Source organism: Python bivittatus, unplaced genomic scaffold (genome assembly GCF_059951505.1).
Source record: "Python bivittatus isolate LINGU-HERP-01145 unplaced genomic scaffold, Pbiv_v1 ctg000400_np1212, whole genome shotgun sequence".
Lineage (NCBI taxonomy): Eukaryota > Metazoa > Chordata > Lepidosauria > Squamata > Pythonidae > Python > Python bivittatus.
The window spans coordinates 1,586,186-1,611,328 of NW_028277073.1; the positions used below are offsets into that span (position 1 = coordinate 1,586,186).

The 25,143-nt window shown below is 40.9% G+C and overlaps 1 protein-coding gene across 3 annotated transcripts in view; it reads right to left on the reverse strand.

Moving 5' to 3' along the window:
* Window positions 1-8,721: 8,721 nt before the first annotated feature.
* The window catches only part of JMJD1C (jumonji domain containing 1C), a 149,119-nt gene continuing 132,697 nt past the window's right edge, over window positions 8,722-25,143 (reverse strand). For all 3 annotated transcript variants that reach the window (XM_088144295.1, XM_088144294.1, XM_088144296.1), the window contains 7 exons: window positions 24,744-24,834; window positions 24,524-24,654; window positions 17,203-17,325; window positions 16,689-16,828; window positions 10,813-10,989; window positions 9,986-10,117; window positions 8,722-9,629 (listed from right to left, as the gene is read on the reverse strand). In XM_088144295.1, the coding sequence (XP_088000421.1) occupies window positions 9,540-9,629; window positions 9,986-10,117; window positions 10,813-10,989; window positions 16,689-16,828; window positions 17,203-17,325; window positions 24,524-24,654; window positions 24,744-24,834 (884 nt within the window). In that variant the 3' untranslated portion in view covers window positions 8,722-9,539. The remainder of the gene's footprint in view (window positions 9,630-9,985; window positions 10,118-10,812; window positions 10,990-16,688; window positions 16,829-17,202; window positions 17,326-24,523; window positions 24,655-24,743; window positions 24,835-25,143) is intronic.

The following is a 25,143-nucleotide window of genomic DNA, read 5'->3' on the forward strand; positions in this document are numbered from 1 at the left end:
TCAATTGCACTAAAATGGCTTCCTGTGTTCTGCAGCTTCGTGCTCAAGTGGAGCTTCTAGAATGCCACCCTTCTGTAGGCTTGAAGCAGGAGAAGGCAGCCTTAGCAGCTGAGGTCCCTTGTGGAGTTTTGAGGCCGTGCAATGGGTGTGCTCCGATTAGCTGCCATGGGAAGGTTGTCAGTTCCCAAAATACATGTCAGTGGCATGGCCAGTCACAAAGCACCCCTTTACTAGAAGGTGAACAAGGGCCCTCAGGGTTGCCAGCCATCCTGGTGGGGTGCGAAGACATTGCTATAGATTAAAATTCCTATTTATTTTATTTAGTAATATATTAAAAAAGAGGTGTAGTCTGCCCTGTTTTAAGGGATATTTGAATATTTTTATTTTAGGATTGGCAGTAAAATTACAGGATTGAACAATCTTATTCTGCAAATATCTTAACAATATTGGTAGCATGTAACTATCTCTATAGCATTTTTAACTATTATATATTTATATTTCTGCTGACATAGTTCTAAACAAAAAGTTATTCTTGTCTTTGTTTCATTTTACAGAGGATTATTACTTTACAGTTAACAAATGGAAATGTTTAAAGCATGTTTCTTTGTGTAAAATATTAAATAAACATTAACCCAACCTGAAGTAGTGAAGTCTGCCCTGTTTCCTTAGACATTATGCAAGAGATTGTCCCAGTATGAGTTCTGATGAATATTTCTGCACGTGATTCGGAGAAGCCCAGAAGAGTTCAAGTCTCTCTAAAGCTTGCTTTGCCGAAAGGGCTAGCAAATTTGTGGGAATGGACAGTTAAGAGCAGCCACATTTTTCTTGCAGAGCCAATCAATGAATTCTGACTTGGGGGTCATTCCCCCTTGGTTGTACTACTTCAGTGTTAAATCCATCAAACTAGAAAAATCCAAGATTCAGGCAAATTTGGAAATAAAAATATCAAAGGCAACATTCAGGAAATAATCCTGAATTGAGATAGATGTAAAAAGGGGGGAGAAGAACACGGATTCATGGGTATTTGAACACAGTTCATTTTATATTTTTAAGAGATTCTTTCCATGCCTATCCTATTCCCATTTATTGTGAAAGTTTAATACTGAACTGGAGTAAACTGGACATGAAGCCTCTTGTTGTTTAGTCGTTAAGTCGTGTCCGACTCTTCGTGACCCCATGAACCATATTGCGCCAGGCCTTCCTGTCCTTCACTGCCTCCCTGAGTTTGCTCAGTTTCATGCTCATTGCTTCAGTGATGCTATCTAACCATCTCATCCTCTGCCGTCCTCTTCTCCTTTTGCCTTCAATCTTTCCTAGCATCAGGGTCTTCTCCAAAGAGATCTCTCTTCGCAATGAAGCCTCTGTGTCTTAGTAATAATTGGACCATGCTTAGAGCTTGGGTTTTTAGACTGTGTTCTGAGTTTTTTTATCTTGGTATAACTTTCTCTAGAAAAGGTTCTATATATTTAAATTTAGCTCCAAATTTGGCACAGATTAAATGAGATTCAGATTCATAAGATAATACTAATTCCAAGGTTATAAGAAGCCTTCCTATTTTTATCTCATCAAACTATTTTTAAAGAATGCATAAACTAATAAACTGTTTCCCCAAACAGAGTGACTGCAAAAATTACAAAGACCCATTTGAAGAGCTGAACTTAGGTTTCCACTCTTTTAGGATGCTTGACTGATGTTATGTGCCATCAAGTCAGTGTTGCCTTTTAGCAAAAAAGTAGAGTGTCTCCAGGATGATCTATCCTCAATCTGCCTCTTCAGGTTTCAGGATATTTGCTACATGTGGATTTTATTACTGTTTGTTGGTTGGCATAAGGAAATTCAGAATTCAACTCTGTCAGGCTCAACTTGAACTGTATTATTTGACCTCCACTGAAATCTTGGCAGGTATGGAGATTCTTGTTTGTTCAAAGATTGGTGTCAGTATCCAGGTCCAAGAAAGATAGGAAATACTGGGTTGAACATTTATTTCCTCCCTCCCTCCTTCCTCTCCTCTCCTCTCTCTCTCCCTCTTCTTTCTTTTCTTTTTCTTCTTTCAGGTACTTTTATGCTGGGTCAGTTGGGTGAATCTAAGCAACTTACAAGTATAATAAAATATACAACAAAAAAGTCTCAGTCCATTAAAAAAGTAGCAAAATCAAGTAGTAGCATCACATACCTTCTAGGTACCAAATTCCCAGGCTGTCTTGTTCCCTCTTGCCCTTAGGTGTGCTTGTATCATTTGAGAGTTTCTGGGATGGGGCCTTCTCTGGCCCAAGTTATCAGATAGCAGGACAGAATGATCATTGCCTTCTTCCAGTTGACTGAACAATAATGGGAAAAATTAACTGTCACTATATTATTTCAATGGTTAGGGAAGATAGGTGTCCATATCTATAGCACACCATTCTGTTTTATCTAACAGTGCCTTATTTGGAATAAATTTGCAAAAACACCTTTTTTAGTTACCATATTGTACTTGTTTTTGATAGACCTTGTCATAGTGTGGGGTTGTTCATGTGTTTGCAGCTGCATCAGAATTACTCCAGGTTCTTGAATGCATAGTGCAGCTTTTGAACCCCAAAGCCCATTCTTTTACTGTTCAATCATTTGCTCTAAGTTAACTATCCTTAATTAGGTCTAATTTTTCTAGATTTGATTGTCTTCATAGGTCTAATATTTTTGTTGAAATGGAAGGATTGGGTTCTTCGTGTTGGAGGCTCTAGTTAGTCTACTGGTTACAGATCTAGCTGAGCTTCTACTAAAAATAATTGAGCTTTGCCATCAGCAGACTCAGGCCAGGTTCCAGATTAGTAAATCCTTTTGTTCTTTCAGGCTGGTTATTTAGAATTGAGTTTGCAAGATGCTCAGGTCGGAGCTTGCTGCCTCTTTAATTAGGTGTAACTTTGTAGACCCTTTAAGTAGGTCAGAGTGTGCAGACACCTTAATTAGCTCTGAGTTTGCAAGCTACTAAGCTAAACCTGAGTTGGCTGTCCCCTAAGGTCTGAGTTTATAGGATGCTCAGGTGGGTCTGAGCACAAAATCTCCTTAATCCAGTCTGAGACTGCAAATGTTTTAATTAGGTCTGAGTTTGTAGAGAAGTCTTTCTGTTCAGTTTGAAATAAAATTACATTTTTCTTTCTATGGTTTAATTTTAATCATGGATTCCATTCTATATTCTTGGAATCTTTTTACTCCTCTCACTCCATCTACAGCTCTTGGTTCAGAGTGAGTTTCCTTTAAATCTTAGTTTTGGCAACCCACGTATTCGCCATTGAAACATTTTTGAGGCTGATCGTCCATGAGTGTCCCCTTCCTTCTCCCTCTCCCTTTCTCTCTGCCTGGCCTTTCCCAGTGCTAGTGTACCTGCATCTACATTTGGCAATGGTGGTGATGATGGTATAGGCATCATTTTTAGGGACCTAAGCAGGGAACTTTAGCTTTATTTTAATTAGATATTTTATTAAAAATAATCCTAAAAATGCAATAACAAGCATAACTAAAAGTACATATAGAAGCAGAAATGTAAGTCCATAATGCCACCCACCAGGGCACAAAACACCATACATAAATCAGGAATAATAGAAAAGCTGGAGTCTCTGAACCAATGGGATACCCCAACCTCATCAGAACTTTCTCCTCCAGGAAGGCATGTTTGATATTATTGAAGACTTTCACCTGATCCAACTGGGCTGGATGGTTTCACTGTTCACTGTTGCTAATATTCCAGACAACCTCCCACTGGAGACCACAAATTGCTCATGTGGCCAGTGACACCACCACGTGTCCTTTATAATAAGCTCAACCATCTTAGCCAGGCAAGCATTCAATGTGGATGCCTGGAGCTGGTAGTCATAGATGGCCAAAACAGTATGTTGCCTGGTATAGCTGGCACATAAGGTTCCCCCTTTGGGAAGATCAAATAACTGGGCATTTACATGTGACATGCTTTGCTGGCTCAACCTATCCCCATGACAGCTCCTGTATGCATTCCCTTCTGCCTCTGACCACGGTGTGAGAACCACTTTGAGCCCTCCAGGTTTTTTGCTGGTTCCACACCAGAGATGACTGCCTCTCACAACTGCTCTGCTATTTCAGCCCAGGAAAGGTTGTCCACTCTCACTATATCAGTGCTTTTCAACCTTGGCAACTTTAAGATGTGTGGACTTCAACTCCCAGAGGGGGAGATTCTGAACTTTGGCTGGGGAATTCTGGGAGTTGAAGTTCACACATCTTAAAGTTGCCAAGGTTGAAAAACTGATCTATATTAAGCCCAGCCTGGGACACAGTGAGTCCACACTGGAGAACCAAAGTCTTGTCCTCTACAGATTCAGCACCAGATGGAAACAGTACCACTGGAACTTTCACAAAGCATAAGGGATTTGCATGTCCTTAAAGTAAGTCCTTCAGCCTACCACAGCTGTTGTTTGTGCTTTGCCATTGCCCACACTGAATGAAAGGTAGTCATGCCCCAAATTAAGAGACTCCACTGTGACTGTCTGGAAGATGGCTTTTTGTGGGATAGGTTGCTGTCAGATGGTATGGCTTCAGGAGTAGGTAGGCTTTCACAAAGGTAACATGCTGGTACAATGATACCATGACCTCTATTAGTTTAAATGGCCTTCACAGAAGGGGGCTCATGCCTCCCAACCCTCCCTCAGGTGACCCTCCTATATCATGAAGCTGACCATCAGCCCAACCTTAACTCCAGAATAGTATTATTTATGGGAAACAGTTCAGCAAATGAGAGTGGTGTTTTGGAACCTGAAAACCAAGAAGTTATGGCCGTGCAACAAAATAAAGGCATGGAAGAGGACCACAAGCCTCACTCAGAATTTTTGCAGGGAAACAAAAAGAAAACAAATCACTGGGGGGGAAAACCAAATCCACAGATGCAGCACCACACCGTGCATGCCATGGTGTGGAAGGAAGCCTAGCTTAGGGCAGTTAAAGTATTTGTTCAAAAATGTATGTATATCTGCCAAAAGAAAAGAAAATCAAGCTAAACTGCAGATATGAGGAAGACTCCCAACTTAGATCTTAAGTTAAAAAAAAAAACACATATTTTTTAAAATGTCCAAGGGATCGCCCCCAACTCCATCTTCCTCAGACCTCATGCAACCCTAATGCCAGACCAGGGGGAAGAAGTTATTTTAGAGATTGCTTAAAGGTAGAGGCTGTAGAAATCTCTGGGGGGAAGTTGTTCCAAAGGCAGGTGTTGTGAGAAAGGTTTCCTGGGTCCAGCTAGATAGCATTGCTTAATCAATGGGACCTGAAACAAGCTGACTTTGTTGGAAGGATAAGCACCTGAGGGGATTCAACCGCTAGCCTGACCATCGTATCCAGCGTCCAGCAGCAACAAACCCAACTGCCCCTTAGAGCCCCTCTTCAGCCGTAAGGCTATCTGCTATACAGAGCCTCTAAAAGCCTCAGAGCTTTTCCCAGAGGACAGGTGCGTCCCCTCCATGCCAAACACAGAACCTGGGTGGACACATCTTCAAGTGGTGAGTGCACCCTGGTCTCAGATATATTGGCCACATCTGCCTCATCCATGATTAAGGCATTGGTAAGGATGGGTTTATTACCTACTGGATTGGCATTTAACAGCAGCAGCAGCTGGAGACCCAGGCCACCAAGGATCAGAGGCCTAGCTCCAGAGGCAAACACTGACAGCTTGGAGGCAGGAGTAATCTCAGCCGCTGCACGTGCTGCTCCTGAGAACAGCCTGCCCTCGCATCAGAGTTCACCAAAGGAACTGAGCCCACCAGGAGCCAGTCCACTGGGAGGCCCCGCAAGCCAGCACACTCAGACTTGGCTCTGAGAACTAAAGCCAACAGTCCAAGATGGCCATCAAGAATGTACCCAACTCTCCCAAATGGAGAAAACTGTGCCCAGGAAAAAGCCCATAAACATTGAGTGCCACTGTTAAGATTGTTAATATGAGCTTGCTTCCTTCCTTCTGCCTTTCTTCCTGAGCACATCTGCAAAAAACACATGCCCTCTAATGCATTTCCTGTAAATGAATCTCCATTTTGTTATAGTTAAAAACCTTCTCTGCTACTCCTTGCAAGCTAGCAAACTGACTTTTCTTCTTCCTTTTTCTGCAGCCAAAGACAGCCCCAGCCCCACCCAGGAGCATGGCAAAAAGGGGTGTTTCAGGACGCTGCCATTGAGGGGCTGCCTTTAGCACTTTTTTGTTCTGCAGCCAAAGCCAGCCCAGCCTGGCCCAGCAGCCAGGCCAGGCGTGCCTTGTCGGCAGCAGGAGCAAGAAGGCAAGGTCAGCTGGGACAGCCAAGCGCAGGGCTGCAGAGGCCCAAAAAAGTAGTGGCGGGGGGGAATAGGCAGGCAGGACTGGGCTGGGGCTGCTGCAGCTTCCTGGGGACTGGCAAGCAGCCCCAGAGCTGTGCAGTCCTGGGGCTGGTTGCTGCCCTACAAGGCAGGGTGCAGGGTGGCCAAAAGGGCAGAGATGTGGGGGGAGATAGGCAGATGGGGGGAGCTGGAGGCAGCCCCTTACCTTACTGAGGGCTGGGAGGGACCAAGCCCGGAATGGCTTGGATTGGGGCTATGGCTAACGACCGGTGGAATTTGCTTGATGGCAGCAAGGGGAATTGCCAGTATTGCTGTGGCTAAGCAAAGCGGTCACCTGATGTCTCGCTTATTAACTACATCGCTTAGCGACCTAAATTCCGGTCCCAGTTGTGGTTAAGTGAGGACTACTAAACCTGTATTTTTTTTATTAACAGGATTTTATAAAGGGTTTGTGATTTACAAATGACATATTTATGTAGACCTAAATTAATATTAAAGGGGGACGCGGTGGCGCAGCGGCTTAATGACGCTGAAAGTTTCTGGCCAGAAATGGTCGACGCTTCAGCGGTTCGAGTCCAGCCTTCGCGTTAAACAGGGTGAGCTCCTGTTTCCTCCCCAGTTCCTGTCAACCCAACAGTTCGAAAACTCACGTGAGTAGATAAATGGGGACTCTCACTCCAGTGGGAGGAAAAATGCTGGCGGCGCCTTGCAAAAAAGGAGTTGGGAGCAGTTGCCGGTAAGTGCGAAAAACCGCGCGCGCCCGAAAAGGGCGCGAAGCAACGGAAACCCCGCCTCCTGTGCTCGCCAGCTGGGCTCTGCCCTAGGAAGGAGGCTCTGGCAAACCACTTCCGAAAAACAGTTGCCTTGAAAACTGCAAGGACTCGTCCAAGCAGTCACTGCAGGGTCAGCAATGACTGAGCGCAGACAAAAAAAAAAAAATATTAATATTACTCTCTGAATTTGTACTCACTTTACAGTGTTATGATGCTTGTAAATATCTTCTCTGTTTAGTTTGTACGTTTTCTTTTTCCACTTCTTATTTTGGCCATTTTCTTTTTTCCAAAATGTTTAATAAAAATAAAAGCAATTTAAAAAAGATCTTCCCTCCTTTAGCTAGTTTATCTACCTCCACACCCAAGCAGTACACGAGCTAGGGTGATTTATCCAATAATAATTTTTTAGTCCTTTTGATTGGACAAAGCAGGTTGGAAGCCTGTCATATCCTTTCCGTTATTTTTTTTGTTAAATCAGGGTCAGCACCAACTGTGAACAGGGTCACAGAGATGGGTGCACTCTACCTCTTTCACTCCCCTCCCTGTGTGGGGAGGCGGCACAGGGCAAAATAACTAGAGAAAAAGTACCTTAGAGAAGCTGCTTTCATAGCCTTTCCAGGACTTCGTCACAGAAAACAGAGACATCATTAACTCCCAGACCACCTGTTTGGATAACACAGCTGAACAAGACAGAGTCACAGTACTTTAGTCCAAAACAAACCCAGAAATGCCCTTAGTTACTGGCTGTATCAACTATCCCAGTTTTCCTAATGCAAGGTAAGCATGTAATGCAATCAAGAAAAAGGAGTCGGGAGCAGTTGCTGGTAAGTGTGAAAAACCGTGTGCGCCCGAAAAGGGCGCGAAGCAACGGAAACCCCGCCTCCTGCGCACGCCAGCTGGGCTCTGCTCTAGGAAGGAGGTCTGGCAAACCACTTCCAAAACACTTGCCTTGAAAACTGCAAGGACTTGTCCAAGCAGTCACTGCAGAGTCGGTAACGACTGAGTGCAGATAAAAAAAAAAAAAAATTCAAGTTTGTTAAAAATTTGCCAATATTTCAACTAATAGATTCTACATTGAATTTGCAACTGAAAGTTAGGGTAGAACACATTAAAGTGCTTAGATAACTAGTTTAGATTTATATTCCAATTATATTACACATTATTTAGAATATTGTAACCATGTAAACACGTCTAGTTTATATACATTTAATTCAGCCAGAATTGAAATATTAGAGCTCTATTGTTAAGAAAAGAAATACACAAAATTATTAAACTCTAATTTCCTAGTCCATAAGTTTGACTGTCGTTTAGATGTCTGCCAATTGCAGCCTTTTTAACTGATTTTAAGCTAGTATTTTTCTATAGCCAGAACTACAATTAAAAACAATACATAAGAAATAATTTAATTATGTTTATTCTCCATTTGATAATCGTTCTCTGGCTTAGCCAGTTGAACTGTGCTCTAGCACTTTCACAGCAACTCTGGAGAGAGCAAAAGGATTGACATTAATTGAACAACCAACTTGTCTTTTACAAGAGTCATCATTACACAGACACATCTGCAGCCACTCTGAATGAATGACTCAGACATGCACATCTTTAACGAATGTGCCACAGAACATGAAAAACACACAATGAGGCAATGCTTGATAAAGTCCTTTTAATGGAAAATGTAAAACCCCTTTCAACTTTTGATGTACAAAGCATGTTTAACACTTGCACTTTTAACAAATTAAAGCAAGCCAATGTTTTAAAAAAATACATTATTGAATGTATATATGTATATATTTACATAGCATATTAAGTTTTATATTTAGCTTTAAAAGTTCACATAAATTTTACCAAAATGAGACGAATTTTAAATAAATTACACATTTCTGAAAATGTTTAATTGTACACTGAATAGCTTCAATAAAATACTGAAGTGTCTGTAGTATCTATTTCATATATTTTTTATGATACAAAGTTTACAGTTATTTGGCAGTAATTTTCAGATCATGACATGACTGCTGTGCGGATTCAGCAATATCTCAAATGCAGGCAATAGCTGGTGTTTGTATCCTACTCTCACAGTAACTGTCTCAATGCAGTGAAAAATATCCAAGTTATTTTAACCAAACTGTACAAATCACATTTACATTTGATCAACAATAGAGCATAGAATTCTGTAGTTTTTTCCAAAAATAAATACATCTTAAACTTTTGACAGCTTGAAAAATTCATTTACACTATAATACATAACAGCACAGTGCTGTTTAGAGTTTTCCATTTCTAAAAAGCTCAAGTTAAATCAAAAGAACTGTAAGGAGAGCCTAATTTGTTGCAGTGTCAGTAGCAAGTAAATATAATAAACATATTTTCTTGGCACTGATGGTTCGTGCAGCTTATATTAGTGAAAAGACTCTTTATCGTAAAGAAAAATACGATAATGTTCTTCTGAGCCCCAAAGGAGAACGCATACATTTAATTTTCTTCCATATCTTCAATTTCATGTTCATGAATTTTCAAAGCTCTCACCATTTCCTTAATTGTATGACATAATATATTTTTTATCTGTAAGAAAATCAAGGAAGAAATGAATGTTTGAAGACAGACAGTGAAGAAGAGACCCTGGGCCTCTGGTCTTGTATGACCCTGGTTCTGAACTGAATCCTGTGCTTAACTGTGATCTTCTCCAGGACAGAATATTTACAACCCTGGCTTCAGCTCTCCTTATGGACTGACAGAGGCCAGGCAGGAGACAAAAACAGAAACAGAGGGGGAAGGATATGTTCTCGATATGCACCCTTAGCTTAAATACAAGCAACATGTAGGCAAGGCTGCTGTAATCCCAGATGCAAAGTGAGCATTAGAGAAGAATGACATTTCACCAGAAACTGAATAATGGCAAGCATTCATTCATCTGTTACCTGCAGCTTGTCATCGTAGTTGATTTCTTCCTTTGAGAGTCTAAGCTCTTGTGTTAAATGAAATGATTGTGCAAGATGTTCTGGAGATACAAAGTCTTCCGTTACTTGAATACAGCTATGAAAATTTTGCACCTGAGCCAAAACAAAAGCAAAAACAAAGACACAACCAGCTATTACTGGGCAGCATATAGGGGTTGACTGAAAAAGAAATGTAGTAGAACTTTCTGGTACAAAATTTATAGATAAATTTATGCCTCAATACATCTGCTACATGCTGCAATTTATGTCCTTTTTCTTCAGGCAAATAGCCAAGCAAAGAGATTTCTTTGGTCAACAAACTGTAATAAAATTTAACTGACAGAGCCAAATAAAGCATCTTGCAATATAATAAAAAATAGATTTTAAAGCAGTTATAATGATTAAATGTAAGCCACATAGAAAATACATAGCAGTAAAGAAATGATGTGACCTTAGAGAGAGAGCGCAAAATATAATTGCATTTATAACCGCTTTCCTTTCAGACAAGAGACTTGACAGAACCACCATTTAATTTGCTCCCTAGCTCAGGGTTATATCTAAAAAAGCAAACAAGAAAATACTTTGTTTGCAGATATTTCTTCTAAGCCTAAAGGCCCAACATTTTAAAATAAGCTTTGACACAATGCCTAATGCATTAAAATATTCCTCCAGAACCATTTTACTTGTCAACTACAAAACAACCAAAACAAAATCCTTTTGATCTTTGGCTGAGATCAAGTGTAGTATCTCTTGTCAGTTATGTCTTAGAACAGGTACAAATTAAAGTAACATATTACACTTAACTTTACCTGGTGCAGGGCTCCTGCTGGTAAAATAATAGCATCACCAAGGAACTGGATGAGAGTACATGTTTTTACTCCATATTCTTCAAACAGTCTTTGGCGGAGTTTTTTGTTTACATACCAACTCTGATCGCGTATTGGATCGTGCTCTGGTAATACATCTAAACCTTGTTCCTTTGCGACCTGTAATACATTTGTAATAAGTTATTTAAAAAAAAAGGAACAACCTGTGATGATTGAGGAATGAGTATAAATAAATATAAATCAGTAACAACTCTGATTTCAAGATAGATATATCTTCTTTTTTGTTATCCATGGTTGTGGTACCAATTTGAAGGGTTATGCTTTCTGTATAGGCATGTTGTTACACAAAAGGAGTGCGAAGGCTTCTTTTTCTTCTGCCCCAGTTCTCCTCAAACCCCATCTCTAGTGCTTCTTATCACAGCATATGTGTTAATTAGTTAATCAACAGAAGAATGTCCTAGTCAGCACAAGCACTACGAGTCTGCTAGCACTCCTGAACATACAGACAACTGTACATCAGTTTCAGAGCTCATAAAAGTACTTCTGTGCTGCAGGCAGGGCAGTCTTGTTCCTCTCTATAAAATTGGAATGGAATGCATAGGAAAAGCCTGCTTCCCAACCCATTACATTTTTTGTGCGTGATAAACTCCACTAACAAATAAAATAGAACAAAATGTTTAAATTCAGGTAGTCCTCAACTTTCGAGCACAATAGGGACCAGAAAATTAGTCTTAAAGCAATGTGGTTGTTAAGTGAGGCAGACTGGACCTGATTTTATGACATTTTTTGCGGTGGTCGTTAAGCAAATCACCGCAGTTGCTAAGCAAATCACATGATCATTAAGCGAATCACACAGTCATTTGTGAATCACACAGTTCCCTATTGATTTTGTTTGTTGGAAGCCAGCTAGGAAGGTCATAAATGGTGATCACATGACCCTGGATGCCGCAACTGCCGTAAATACATGCTGGTTGCCAAGCACCCAAATTTTGATCATGTGACTGCAGGAACACTGTGATGGTTGTGTGAGGACTGGTCACAAGTCACTTTTTTCAGCGCTGTTGAATGGTCGTAAGTCAAGGACTACCTGTAACATTTCTCTTCTTTTACCATTACTTGCATCCTTTTCTGTAAACATGAGTTTGAATAACTGGTCCAAATGTTCTTTTTCCTCTATGTCCATGATAATGTTAATATGCCAAATGTTACAGATTTTATTTTCTGATATTCAGTTAAAATCTGCTTCTTCATGATTTGTTTCTTGTTCTGAAACAACATTGCAAGTCTGCCTCATCTCCTACATGGCAACCCTTCAAGTACTTCATGACAGTTATCACATCTTCCTGTAGTCTTTTCTTCTTCTAGGCCAGGGGTCTTCAAACTTTTTAAACAGGGGGCCAGTTCATGGCCCCTCAAAATGTTGGGGGGCTGGACTATAGTTTGAAAAAAAAACAGGAGAGGAGAGCCGCTGGACCCAGCATACCTGTCATGTAGAATAGTCCAGCTCTGCGATCTCCCTCCTTGTGCATCGCCTGCAGCTCCCTACACAGCCCCGACACTTCCGCTTCTGATAGACAGCAGCGGTGGCCAATCAGGCGGGCGGGATAAATGACCCTGGCGGGCCGTATCCGGCCCGTGGGCCGTACTTTGAGAACCCCTGTTCTAGGCTAAACATATCAAAAGTTTCCAACTATGTCTCATGTGTTTTCCATCCTTGTTACTCTATCATCTCAGTTGCTCTCCTCTGGGCAAGTTCCAGTTTGCAAGTCCCCTTCCTAAAATGCGAGCTACAGTCATGTGAAAAAGAAAGTACACCCTCTTTGAGTTCTATGGTTTTACGTATCAGGACATAATAAAAATCATCTGGTCCTTAGCAGTTCTCAAAAGTAGGTAAATACGACCTCAGATGAACAACAACACGACATGTTACACCAGGTCATCATTTATTTTACAAAAAGAAAGCCAAAATGGAGAAGCCATGTGTGAAAAACTAAGTACACCTTATGATTCAATAGCTTGTAGAACCACCTTTAGCAGCAATAACTTGAAGTCATTGTTTTCTGTAGGACTTTATCAGTCTCTCACATTGTTGTGGAGGAATTTTGGCCCACTCTTCTTTACAACATTGCTTTAGTTCACTGAGGTTTGCGGGCATTTGTTTATGCACAGCTCTCTTGAGGTTCCGCCACAGCATTTCAATCGGGTTGAGGTCTGGACTTTGACTGGGCCAATGCAACACCTTGATTCTTTTCTTTTTCAGCCATTCTGTTATAGATTTGCTGGTGTGCTTGGGATCATTGTCCTGTTGCATGATCCAATGTCGGCCAAACTTTAGCTGTTGGACAGACAACCTCACATTTGACTCTAGAATACTTTGGTATAAAGAGGAGTTCAAGGTTGACTCAATTACTGCAAGGTGTCCAGGTCCTGTGGCTGCAAAACAAGCCCAAATCATCACCCCTCCACCACTGTGCTTGACGGTTGGTATGAGATGCTTGTGCTGATATGCTGTGTTTGGTTTTCACCAAATGTGGTGCTCTGCATTATGGCCAAATATCTCCACTTTGGTCTCATCTGTCCAAAGGACAGTCACACTTGCTGATGATCAGTTGATCAAGGGCATTTGATTAGCAGCACCTGGCTGCTACTTAGCCTCTTCCAGAAGTCTTGTGATTTGTTCAGATGCAACTTTGCAAACCTAAGCTATGCTGCCATGTTCTTTTTAGAGATAAGAGGCTTTCTCCTGGCAACTCTTCCAAACAAACCATACTTGTTTAGTCTGTTTCTAATTGTACTGTCATGAACTTTAACATTTAACATGCTATCTGAGGCCTGTACAGTCTGAGATGTAACTCTTGGATTTTTTGCAATTTCTCTGAGCATTGCACAGTCTGACCTTGGGGTGAATTTGCTGGGATGTCCACTCCTGGGAAGACTGGCAACTGTCTTGAATGTTTTCTACTTGTGAATAAACTTCCTCACTGTAGAATGATGGACTTTAAATTGTTTGGAAATGGCCTTATAACCCTTTCCAGATTGATGGGCAGCAACAATTGCTTCTCTAAGATCATTGCTGATGTCTTTACTCTTTGGCATTGTATTAACACACACCTCAATGCCCAAGACCAGCAAACTCCTAAAACTTTGGCTTTTATAGAGGTAGTCACACTTGCTGATAATTAATTAAGGGCATTTGATTAACAGCACCTGGCTGCTACTTAGGCTCTTCATACCTATGGAAGCAGTAAGGGTGTATTTAGTTTTTCACACATGGCTTCTCCATTTTGGCTTTCTTTTTGTAAAATAAATGATGATATGGTATAATATGTCATGTGTTGTTGACCATCTGAGGTTGATTTTTATTACGTCCTGATATGTAAAACCATAGAACTCAAAGAGGGTGTACTTTCTTTTTCACATGACTGCAGATATTCCTAACTTATGTGATCCACATAAAGAGGAATGATGACTTCTCTTGATCTGGACAAAACTTAGGACTGCATTTGCTTTCTTTGTAGCTATATCATCAGCTGGCTCACGTTCAGCACGTGATCCACCAAGACACACAAATTCTATCTATTTATTTATTTATTTATTTATTTATTTAATTAATTTCTCTCTCTCTCTCTCCCCCCCATCTCACACAAAGTAACTCTTCTTGTGTACTGCTATCCAGTATGGTTTCTATACTCATGCTGCTGATTTTCCTACCCAAATGAAGGACGTTTGCCCCCACTGACACTGTTTGCTAGTTTAAACTGTGAGTTGAAATAAATGTCCTAAATGTGGAAAGTCTGAAAAATACTGTTATATTCATGCATAATCCTTTTCTTAGCAAATTATCTCCACCTTTGGCATTTCCAAGTTTTATTTAATGGATTCATCTGAAACCTAAGAAATAGAGATCCAGTCTTATTTTTCAAGTGAATACACTAAAAACAAAAACCACTAGACTGCATAAATCAAAATAACGTAATACTGATTTAATGCAAAACAAGTTTCCAGAATATATGCTCTATGTACATACAGTACTGTGCAAAAGTTTTAGGCAGATGTGAAAAAATGCTGTAAAGTAAGAATGCTTTCAAAAATGTATATTGTAATTGTTTATGTTTATCAATTTACAAAATGCAAAGTGAGTGAACAAAAGAGAAATCTAAATCAAATCAATATTTGGTGTGACTACCCTTTGGCTTCAAACCAGCATCAATTCTTACACTTGCACACTTTGTACATTTGCACAAAGTCAGGGATCTTGTAGGATTAGAGCCAGGTGTATGATTAACCAATTATACCAAGCAGGTGCTAATGACCATCAATTTCATATATAGGTTGAAACACAGTCATTAACTGAAACAGAAGCAGCTGTGTAGGAGGCTTAAAACTGGGTGAGGAACAGCCAAACTGCTACTAAGGTGAGGTTGTGGAAGATAGTTTCATGTCCTAGTCATTCACCATGGCAAGACTGAGTACAGCAACAAGACACATGGGAGTTATACTGCATCAGCAAGGTCTCTCCCAGGCAAAAATTTCAAAGCAGACTGGGGGTCTCAAGATGTGCTGTTCAGGCTTTTTTGAAGAAGCACAAAGAAACAGGCAACACTGAGGACTGTAGATGCAGTAGTCGGCCAAGGAAACTTAATGCAGCAGATGAAAGATGTATCATGCTTACTTCCCTTTGACACTGGAAGATGTCCAGCACTGCCAACAGCACAGAACTGGTGAACACCAGTGGGACCCAGGTATACCCAACTACTGTCTGGAGAAGTCTAGCCAGAAGTGGTCTTCATGGAAGAATTGTGCCCAAAAAGCCATACCTCCAACGTGGAAACAAGGCTAAGTGACTCAACTATGCATGAAAACATAGGAACTGGTGTGCAGAAAAATGGCAGCAGGCACTCAGGACTGATGAGTCAAAATCTGAAATATCTGGCTGTAGCAGGAGGCAGTTTGTTCACTGAAGGGCTGCAGAGCAGTATAATAATGAGTGTCTGCGGGCAACAGTGAAGCATGGTGGAGGTTCCTTGCAAGTTTGGGGCTGCATTTCTGCAAATGGAGTTGCAGATTTGGTCAGGATCAATGGTGTCCTCAATGCTGAGAAATATAGGCAGATACTTATCCATCATGCCATACCATCAGGGAGGTGTGTGATTGGCCCCAAATTTATTCTGCAGCAGGACAACAACCCCAAACATACAGCCAATGTCATTAAGAACTATCTTCAGCGTCAAGAAGAACAAGGAGTCCTGGAAGTGATGGTTTGGCCCCCACAGAGCCCTGATCTCAGCATCATCGCGTCTGTCTGGGATTACATGAAGAGACTGAAGGATCTGAGGCAGCCTACATCCACAGGAGATCTGTGGTTAGTTCTGCAAGATGTTTGGAACAACCTACCTGCCGGGTTCCTTCAAAAACTGTGCAAGTGTACCTAGAAGAATTGATGCTGTTTTGAAGGCAGAGGGTGGTCACACCAAATATTGATTTGATTTGGTTTTTCTTCTGTTCACTCACTTTGCATTTTGTAAATTGATAAACATAAACAATTACACTATATCTTTTTGAAAGCACTCTTACTTTACAGCATTTTCTCACACCTGCCTAAAACTTTTGCACAGTACTGTATGTGAGTATCACATTTATTTCATTATGTCCACATGCCATTGGTTGGGGCATCCAATCTTCATGCAACAGAAAGTACACATGTACTAGTCATGTTTGGCAGGATATATTTCATATTTTTATAGAGCCAATAATTGTCCAGAAATTGGGTTTTAGCATAAAGTACACACATTGTAACTAGTTCTAAAACTAAGACTATTTAGTTCTAATAATACAAAATATAAATGAATAAAACTAACCTTTTGTAGAAACTCCTTTATCTTGTCAGCATCCTTGTTGGCATAAATATGCCACAAAGCACCTGGCAATTCACTCGAATCCTTCAGTCTTTTTCTTAGCAGATCATCCAAATCTTCTTCTTCAAATTTTTTTAAAACCCCTGTGGATTGACAAATGGAATCATGTTCTAAAGATGGAAAAGTTTTGCTATATAGCTAACACTGTATTACAAACTCCATTCTTCTGTTGAATGTAACCAAAACATAAAACATAGATTGAAATATCTGAAGAGAGGAAAAAGTATATAAATTACTCTCAGTGGCTTTTAGCTTTAGATTTTGCTAACTTTTCCCCATGAGCCTTTCTTAGGATTCAAACCATTATTATAAAAAATACATTGAAAAGTGGAAGAATCTCATGAAAACTAGGGGCTTTTAAAATACTATGTGGGTTGATTTATGCTAAATTTACAGATTCTATTGTATACACTAATATGAATATTATTATGTACACATTGAGAGATTTTATTTTTACCTGATTTTGAAGGGACTCCATTCCCCTTTGCTATGCCAACACTGACAAGGATGTTTACAACGTCAGATACTTCAATATGAAGATTTGTAGTTCCTATATCATGGTCTTTTGCAGCAGCTACACCTTTTGCAAAAATAAGGTATAAATCTATCAAAGCACATTCTTAAGTTAATCTTTATTACAGTGGGGCAGTATTTAGTCAGCCACCAATTGTGCAAGTTCTCCCACTTAAAAAGATGAGAGAGGCCTGTAATTTTCATCATAGGTATACCTCAACTATGAGAGACAAAATGGGGAAAAAAATCCAGAAAATCACATTGTCTGATTTTTAAAGAATTTATTTGCAAATCATGGTGGAAAATAAGTATTTGGTCACCTACAAACAAGCAAGATGTCTGGCTCTCACAGACCTGTAACTACTTCTTTAAGAGGCTCCTCTGTCCTCCACTTGTTACCTGTAGTACTGGCACCTGTTTGACCTTGTTATCAGTATAAAAGACACCTGTCCACAACCTCAAACAGTCACACTCCAAACTCCACTATGGCCAAGACCAAAGAGCTGTCGAAGGACACTAGAAACAAAATTGTAGACCTGCACCAGGCTGGGAAGACTGAATCTGCAATAGGCAAGCAGCTTGGTGTGAAGAAATCAACTGTGGGAGCAAGAATTAGAAAATGGAAGACATATAAGACCACTGATAATCTCCCTCGATCTGGGGCTCCATGCAAGATCTCACCCCGTGGGGTCAAAATGATCACAAGAACGGTGAGCAAAAATCCCAGAACCACACAGGGGGACCTAGTGAATGACCTGCAGAGAGCTGGGACCAAAGTAACAAAGGCTACCATCAGTAACACACTACGCCGCCAGGGACTCAAATCCTGCAGTGCCAGACGTGTCCCCCTGCTTAAGCCAGTACATGTCCGGGCCCGTCTGAAGTTTGCTAGAGAGCATTTGGATGATCCAGAAGAGGATTGGGAGAATGTCATATGGTCAGATGAAACCAAAGTAGAACGTTTTGGTCTAAACTCAACTCGTCGTGTTTGGAGGAGAGAGAATGCTGAGTTGCATCCAAAGAACATCATACCTACTGTGAAGCATGGGGGTGGAAACATCATGCTTTGGGGCTGTTTTTCTGCAAAGGGACCAGGACGACTGATCCGTGTAAAGGAAAGAATGAATGGGGCCATGTATCATGAGATTTTGAGTGAACACCTCCTTCCATCAGCAAGGGCTTTGAAGATGAAACGTGGCTGGGTCTTTCAGCATGACAATGATCCCAACACACCGCCCCGGCAACGAAGGAGTGGCTTCGTAAGAAGCATTTCAAGGTCCTGGAGTGGCCTAGCCCGTCTCCAGATCTCAACCCCATGGAAAACCTTTGGAGGGAGTTGAAAGTCCGTGTTGCCCTGCGACAGCCCCAAAACATCACTGCTCTAGAGGAGATCTGCATGGAGGAATGGGCCAAAATACCAGCAACAGTGTGTGAAAACCTTGTGAAGACTTACAGAAAACGTTTGACCTCTGTCATTGCCAACAAAGGATATATAACAAAGTATTGAGATGAACTTTTGATATTGACCAAATACTTATTTTCCACTATGATTTGCAAATAAATTCTTTAAAAATCAGACAATGTGGTTTTCTGGATTTTTTCCCCCATTTTGTCTCTCATAGTTGAGGTATACCTATGATGAAAATTACAGGCCTCTTTCATCTTTTTAAGTGGGAGAACTTGCACAATTGGTGGCTGACTAAATACTTTTTTGCCCCACTGTATACATCTATAATAGACTTAAAGCCAGAAAATGCAACATATGTCAAATATTTGTATCACATAAAATATAGATATAAATAAAAAGTAAGCTTAAAATAACTTTAAAAAGAATACAAATAATAGTTGCAATCACCAAGATCAGTACAATACTTCAGTTACAGTCAGGTCCAGAAATATTGGGACATCGACACAATTCTAACATCTTTGGCTCTATACACCACCACAATGGATTTGGAATGAAACAAACACAATGTGCCTTAACTGCAGACTGTCAGCTTTAATTTGAGGGTATGTACATCCAACTCAGGTGAATGGTGTAGGAATTACAACAGTTTGCATATGTGCCTCCCACTTGTTAAGGGACCAAAAGTAATGGGACAGAATAATAATCATACATCAAACTTTCCCTTTTTAATACTTGGTTGCAAATCCGTTGCAATCAATCACAGCCTGAAGTCTGGAACGCATAGACATCACCAGACACTGGGTTTCATCCCTGGTGATGCCCTGCCAGGCCTCTACTGCAACTGTCTTCAGTTCCTGCTTGTTCTTGGGGCATTTTCCCTTCAGTTTTGTCTTCAGCAAGTGAAATGAATGCTCAATGGGATTCAGGTCAGGTGATTGACTTGGCCATTGCATAACATTCCACTTCTGTCCCTTCAAAAACTCTTTGGTTGCTTTTGCAGTATGCTTTGGGTCATTGTCCATCTGTACTGTGAAGCGCCGTCCAATGAGTTCTGCAGCATTTGGCTGAATGTGAGCAGATAATATTGTCCGAAACACTGCAGAATTCATCCTGCTGCTTTTGTCAGCAGTCACATCATCAATAAATACAAGAGAACCAGTTCCATTGGCAGCCATACATGCCCACGCCATGACACTACCACCACCATGCTTCACTGATGAGGTGGTATGCTTAGGATCATGAGCAGTTCCTTTCCTTCTTCATACTCTTCTCTTCCCATCACTCTGGTATAAGTTGATCTTGGTCTCATCTGTCCATAGGATGTTGTTCCAGTACTGTGAAGGCTTTTTTAGATGTCGTTTGGCAAACTCTAATCTGGCCTTCCTGTTTTTGAGGCTCACCAGTGGTTTACATCTTGTGGTGAACCCTCTGTATTCACTCTGGTGAAGTCTTCTTTTGATTGTTGACTTTGACACACATACACCTACCTCCTGGAGAGTGTTCTTGATCTGGCCAACTGTTGTGGAGGGTGTTTTCTTCACCAGGGAAAGGATTCTTCGGTCATCCACCACAGTTGTTTTCCGTTGTCTCCTGGGTCTTTTGGTGTTGCTGAGCTCACCGGTGCGTTCCTTCTTTTTGAGAATGGTCCAAACAGTTGTTTTGGCCACACCTAATGTTCTTGCTATCTCTCTGATGGGTTTGTTTTGTTTCTTCAGCCTAATGATGGCTTGCTTCACTGATAGTGACAGCTCCTTGGATCTCATCTTGAGAGTTGACAGCAACAGATTCCAAATGCAACTAGCACACTTGAAATGAACTCTGGGCCTTTTATCTGCACATTGTAATTGGGGTACTGAGGGAATATCACACGCCTGTCCATGGAACAGCTGAGAAGCCAATTGTCCCATTACTTTTGGTCCCTTAACAAGTGGGAGGCACATAAGCAAACTGTTGTAATTCCTACACCGTTCACCTGAGTTGGATGTACATACCCTCAAATTAAAGCTGACAGCCTGCAGTTAAGGCACATTGTATTTGTTTCATTCCAAATCCATTGTGGTGGTGTATAGAGCCAAAGATGTTAGAATTGTGTCGATGTCCCAATATTTCTGGACCTGACTGTATAAGTGGAATGAAAGCAACTTTTTTCAGACACATAAAATGCTTTTCTATGAAATTCATCTTTTTTAACAAAACCAACTTTTATATAAAGTACTTTTATGACCCAAAAGGAAGGTGAGAGAAGGAAGCAAAATGGAAATAGCTGGCAAAAAAAAATTATAGCGAAAGGAGCACTGAATTTGGAAGGACATGGAATACAGAATATTTCTTAGATAACTCAAAGAATCAATCATGTGACCCCCTCAATGAAAGACCAGTCATATGATCTATCTCCAGTTAAATGAACATTTGTACTTGCCTGATGACAACTGATCTGCCAAAATGTTGCATTTTGTGCATAATTTACAGCTGTGTTGTAGATTAAAAGCATACAGTGGGGCAAAAAAGTATTTAGTCAGCCACCAATTGTGCAAGTTCTCCCACTTAAAAAGATGAGAGAGGCCTGTAATTTTCATCATAGGTATACCTCAACTATGAGAGACAAAATGGGGGAAAAAATCCAGAAAACCACATTGTCTGATTTTTAAAGAATTTATTTGCAAATCATGGTGGAAAATAAGTATTTAGTCAATATCAAAAGTTCATCTCAATACTTTGTTATATATCCTTTGTTGGCAATGACAGAGGTCAAACGTTTTCTGTAAGTCTTCACAAGGTTTTCACACACTGTTGCTGGTATTTTGGCCCATTCCTCCATGCAGATCTCCTCTAGAGCAGTGATGTTTTGGGGCTGTCGCAGGGCAACACGGACTTTCAACTCCCTCCAAAGGTTTTCCATGGGGTTGAGATCTGGAGACGGGCTAGGCCACTCCAGGACCTTGAAATGCTTCTTACGAAGCCACTCCTTCGTTGCCAGGGCAGTGTGTTGGGATCATTGTCATGCTGAAAGACCCAGCCACGTTTCATCTTCAAAGCCCTTGCTGATGGAAGGAGGTGTTCACTCAAAATCTCATGATACATGGCCCCATTCATTCTTTCCTTTACACGGATCAGTCGTCCTGGTCCCTTTGCAGAAAAACAGCCCCAAAGCATGATGTTTCCACCCCCATGCTTCACAGTAGGTATGGTGTTCTTTGGATGCAACTCAGCATTCTCTCTCCTCCAAACACGACGAGTTGAGTTTAGACCAAAACGTTCTACTTTGGTTTCATCTGACCATATGACATTCTCCCAATCCTCTTCTGGATCATCCAAATGCTCTCTAGCAAACTTCAGACGGGCCCGGACATGTACTGGCTTAAGCAGGGGGACACGTCTGGCACTGCAGGATTTGAGTCCCTGGCGGCGTAGTGTGTTACTGATGGTAGCCTTTGTTACTTTGGTCCCAGCTCTCTGCAGGTCATTCACTAGGTCCCCCTGTGTGGTTCTGGGATTTTTGCTCACCGTTCTTGTGATCATTTTGACCCCACGGGGTGAGATCTTGCATGGAGCCCCAGATCGAGGGAGATTATCAGTGGTCTTATATGTCTTCCATTTTCTAATTCTTGCTCCCACAGTTGATTTCTTCACACCAAGCTGCTTGCCTATTGCAGATTCAGTCTTCCCAGCCTGGTGCAGGTCTACAATTTTGTTTCTAGTGTCCTTCGACAGCTCTTTGGTCTTGGCCATAGTGGAGTTTGGAGTGTGACTGTTTGAGGTTGTGGACAGGTGTCTTTTATACTGATAACAAGGTCAAACAGGTGCCAGTACTATAGGTAACAAGTGGAGGACAGAGGAGCCTCTTAAAGAAGTAGTTACAGGTCTGTGAGAGCCAGACATCTTGCTTGTTTGTAGGTGACCAAATACTTATTTTCCACCATGATTTGCAAATAAATTCTTTAAAAATCAGACAATGTGATTTTCTGGATTTTTTCCCCCATTTTGTCTCTCATAGTTGAGGTATACCTATGATGAAAATTACAGGCCTCTCTCATCTTTTTAAGTGGGAGAACCTGCACAATTGGTGGCTGACTAAATACTTTTTTGCCCCACTGTATTTTTGTCACTGAAAAAATGCCACATGAAGCAGAATCAAGTAAGAGTAATCATCAGTAACAAACATTCAATTCATTATTAGGCACAGAAAGCACAGAATAATTTTGATGGAAATTAAAGAAGGTTTTGGGTGGGATGCAAGTTGCTCAACAGAGAGCTTCCAAAAGAATGGAATAAAAAACAAAGGTGCTGAAGGGTATGGGACTGAATTGAACTCCAGGATTAAAAACAACATAACAATAATAAAAATGCATTATATACTGATCAATGGGGGTAGATACCAAAATCTAATATCCTTCAGTGCTACTTCCCACAACCAAGTTTTTATTTCTTTACATATATCCTTGGGGAGGAGGTAGTCTTATATATAAGGGCAAATAAAATAGTTCTGTGAGAGAGGTGCCAGCATTCAGAAATCCCTGCTTTGGGGTTCCTGAAGATGGAAGAGTTTCTGAGATAGAACCATCTTCAAAGATGATAACCAACACCTTGAACTGCATCTGGAACTTGACCAGCAGCCAGTGCAGCTCCTGGAGTAGAGGTATTACATGGACAATGCTTGAAGCTTCCATTACACATACTGAACTAGTTTAAGCTTCCAGCTAGTCTTTAACTGAGCCCCATATAGTGCAAATTGCAATAGTCCAACTATGAGGTGACAAGGGCTTGAGTGTGTGAAAAGCTTCCTAATCCAGGAAAAACTGTAACTGATGCACCAGTTACAGTTGTATGAAGGGTGTCATGGCTATGGTTCTCCAACTGCTGCTTGAGCAAAAGCTGTGAGTTAAAAGAACCCCCAAACTGTGAGCACCTCTGTCCATAAGAGTACAGTCCCATCCAGAACCAAAGATGGTACCTCTCTGGAATCAGAAGAATTTTGTACCCATAGCCATTCCAATATGCTAGGATTAAGTCTATGTCGGTTCTTCCCATCAAACCCCTAACAGCCTCCACTGCATCAGCTTAGCAGGCTGGGGTGGCAAAGTATAACTGGGTATTGCCTGCATATTGATATCTCACTCCATGCCACCATATGACCTGCTCCAGAGATCTCATGTAGATATTAAATAAAAGGGAGGAAAGTGCCAAGCCCTCTGCCTCTCTGTAATGGAGTTACTGACCTCTTTCCACCCACCACTAAGTGGAGTTGGCCATTCAGGAAGGAGAACTACCACAACATGGTGATCCCCAGTTCTAATGCCTGTAGCCAGTCCAACAGGGCTCACTGCACAGAGAACTCTGTCTGCTTCCTTGGGACTCACTGATACAAACTGACCCCAGATGACTAAATAAGATGTTGTTTCCATCAGCTCAACTGGACCTGCCAAGCTAGTGTCTAACTCCATACAGATGCAAACAATGTTATCCTCCAGAATGCTTAGAAAATTCCTCACAATGATCCAGCAGCAGTTCTTCCAGACCCAATTTCCCTAAAAGGGAATGGGTCACTTTAAATAAAGCTGCTGAGTATCTGTGGGTGCAATAAGAGTGGAAAATAAACCCACTTTGCCTCTTTTATTGCTATAGGGTAGGCTTGATTATGAATTCTTATCCACATTCAGTTGTACTGATCTTGTTTTATGCCAACATTTATCAAGGCATCTCATCTCCCAGAGCTCTTTGGTGGTTCTTCATATCTATCACAATTTCTCTAACTTTGGTAGTGGCCCTCTCAATCACTCAGGTTTTGTCAAGACTCAAATACATTTATTATGAAAACCTCAATCCATCTTAATGCAAATGTTCTTGGCAGTTTACTTACCATATGCACTGCACAATCTAGGCCCTAGATCTGGGCGTACAAAAAATCCTGGCAAGTATGAAGCCAAATTAAGTTTTCCCTCTGGGTTACAATATTCAGGCAGTGGTAAACTTTTTAATACATCTTCATATCTGAAGAAACAAAGATGGAAACAACACAAATATTTGAGAGGAGTATTTCAGAGAAAGGGAGAGACAGACCACTTTAAATAAATAAATACCTTGCAGGCATCATAGTCTTGAAATCGTCACCTGAAGGCAAGTCTTTCAGCTTCAGTACAATTGTTTCTCCATTTTTAATTTTTTGCCGCTCTGAAAATACATAGGTAAGTGAATGGGGTGAACTATAAAAATATTGGATGGTATTTAACTGTACTCCTCTTCTGGAATTTCTCAAACTCCCCCTTTCTCTCACACTTCCCTCCTCCCTTACCCTCTTTCAAAGGGTTCTGTTCCACCCCCTGAAACAAACGGAGTTGCAGACAAAATAAGAAAATGGCCTTTGGCTCCTGAAAGCCTCTACTGAATCCAAGAGCCTTCCGTGAACGGAGGGAACAATCTGACTATATCCCATGAACCTTAACAATATACACAAGAGGAAACATTTAAAAATTCTTCTAA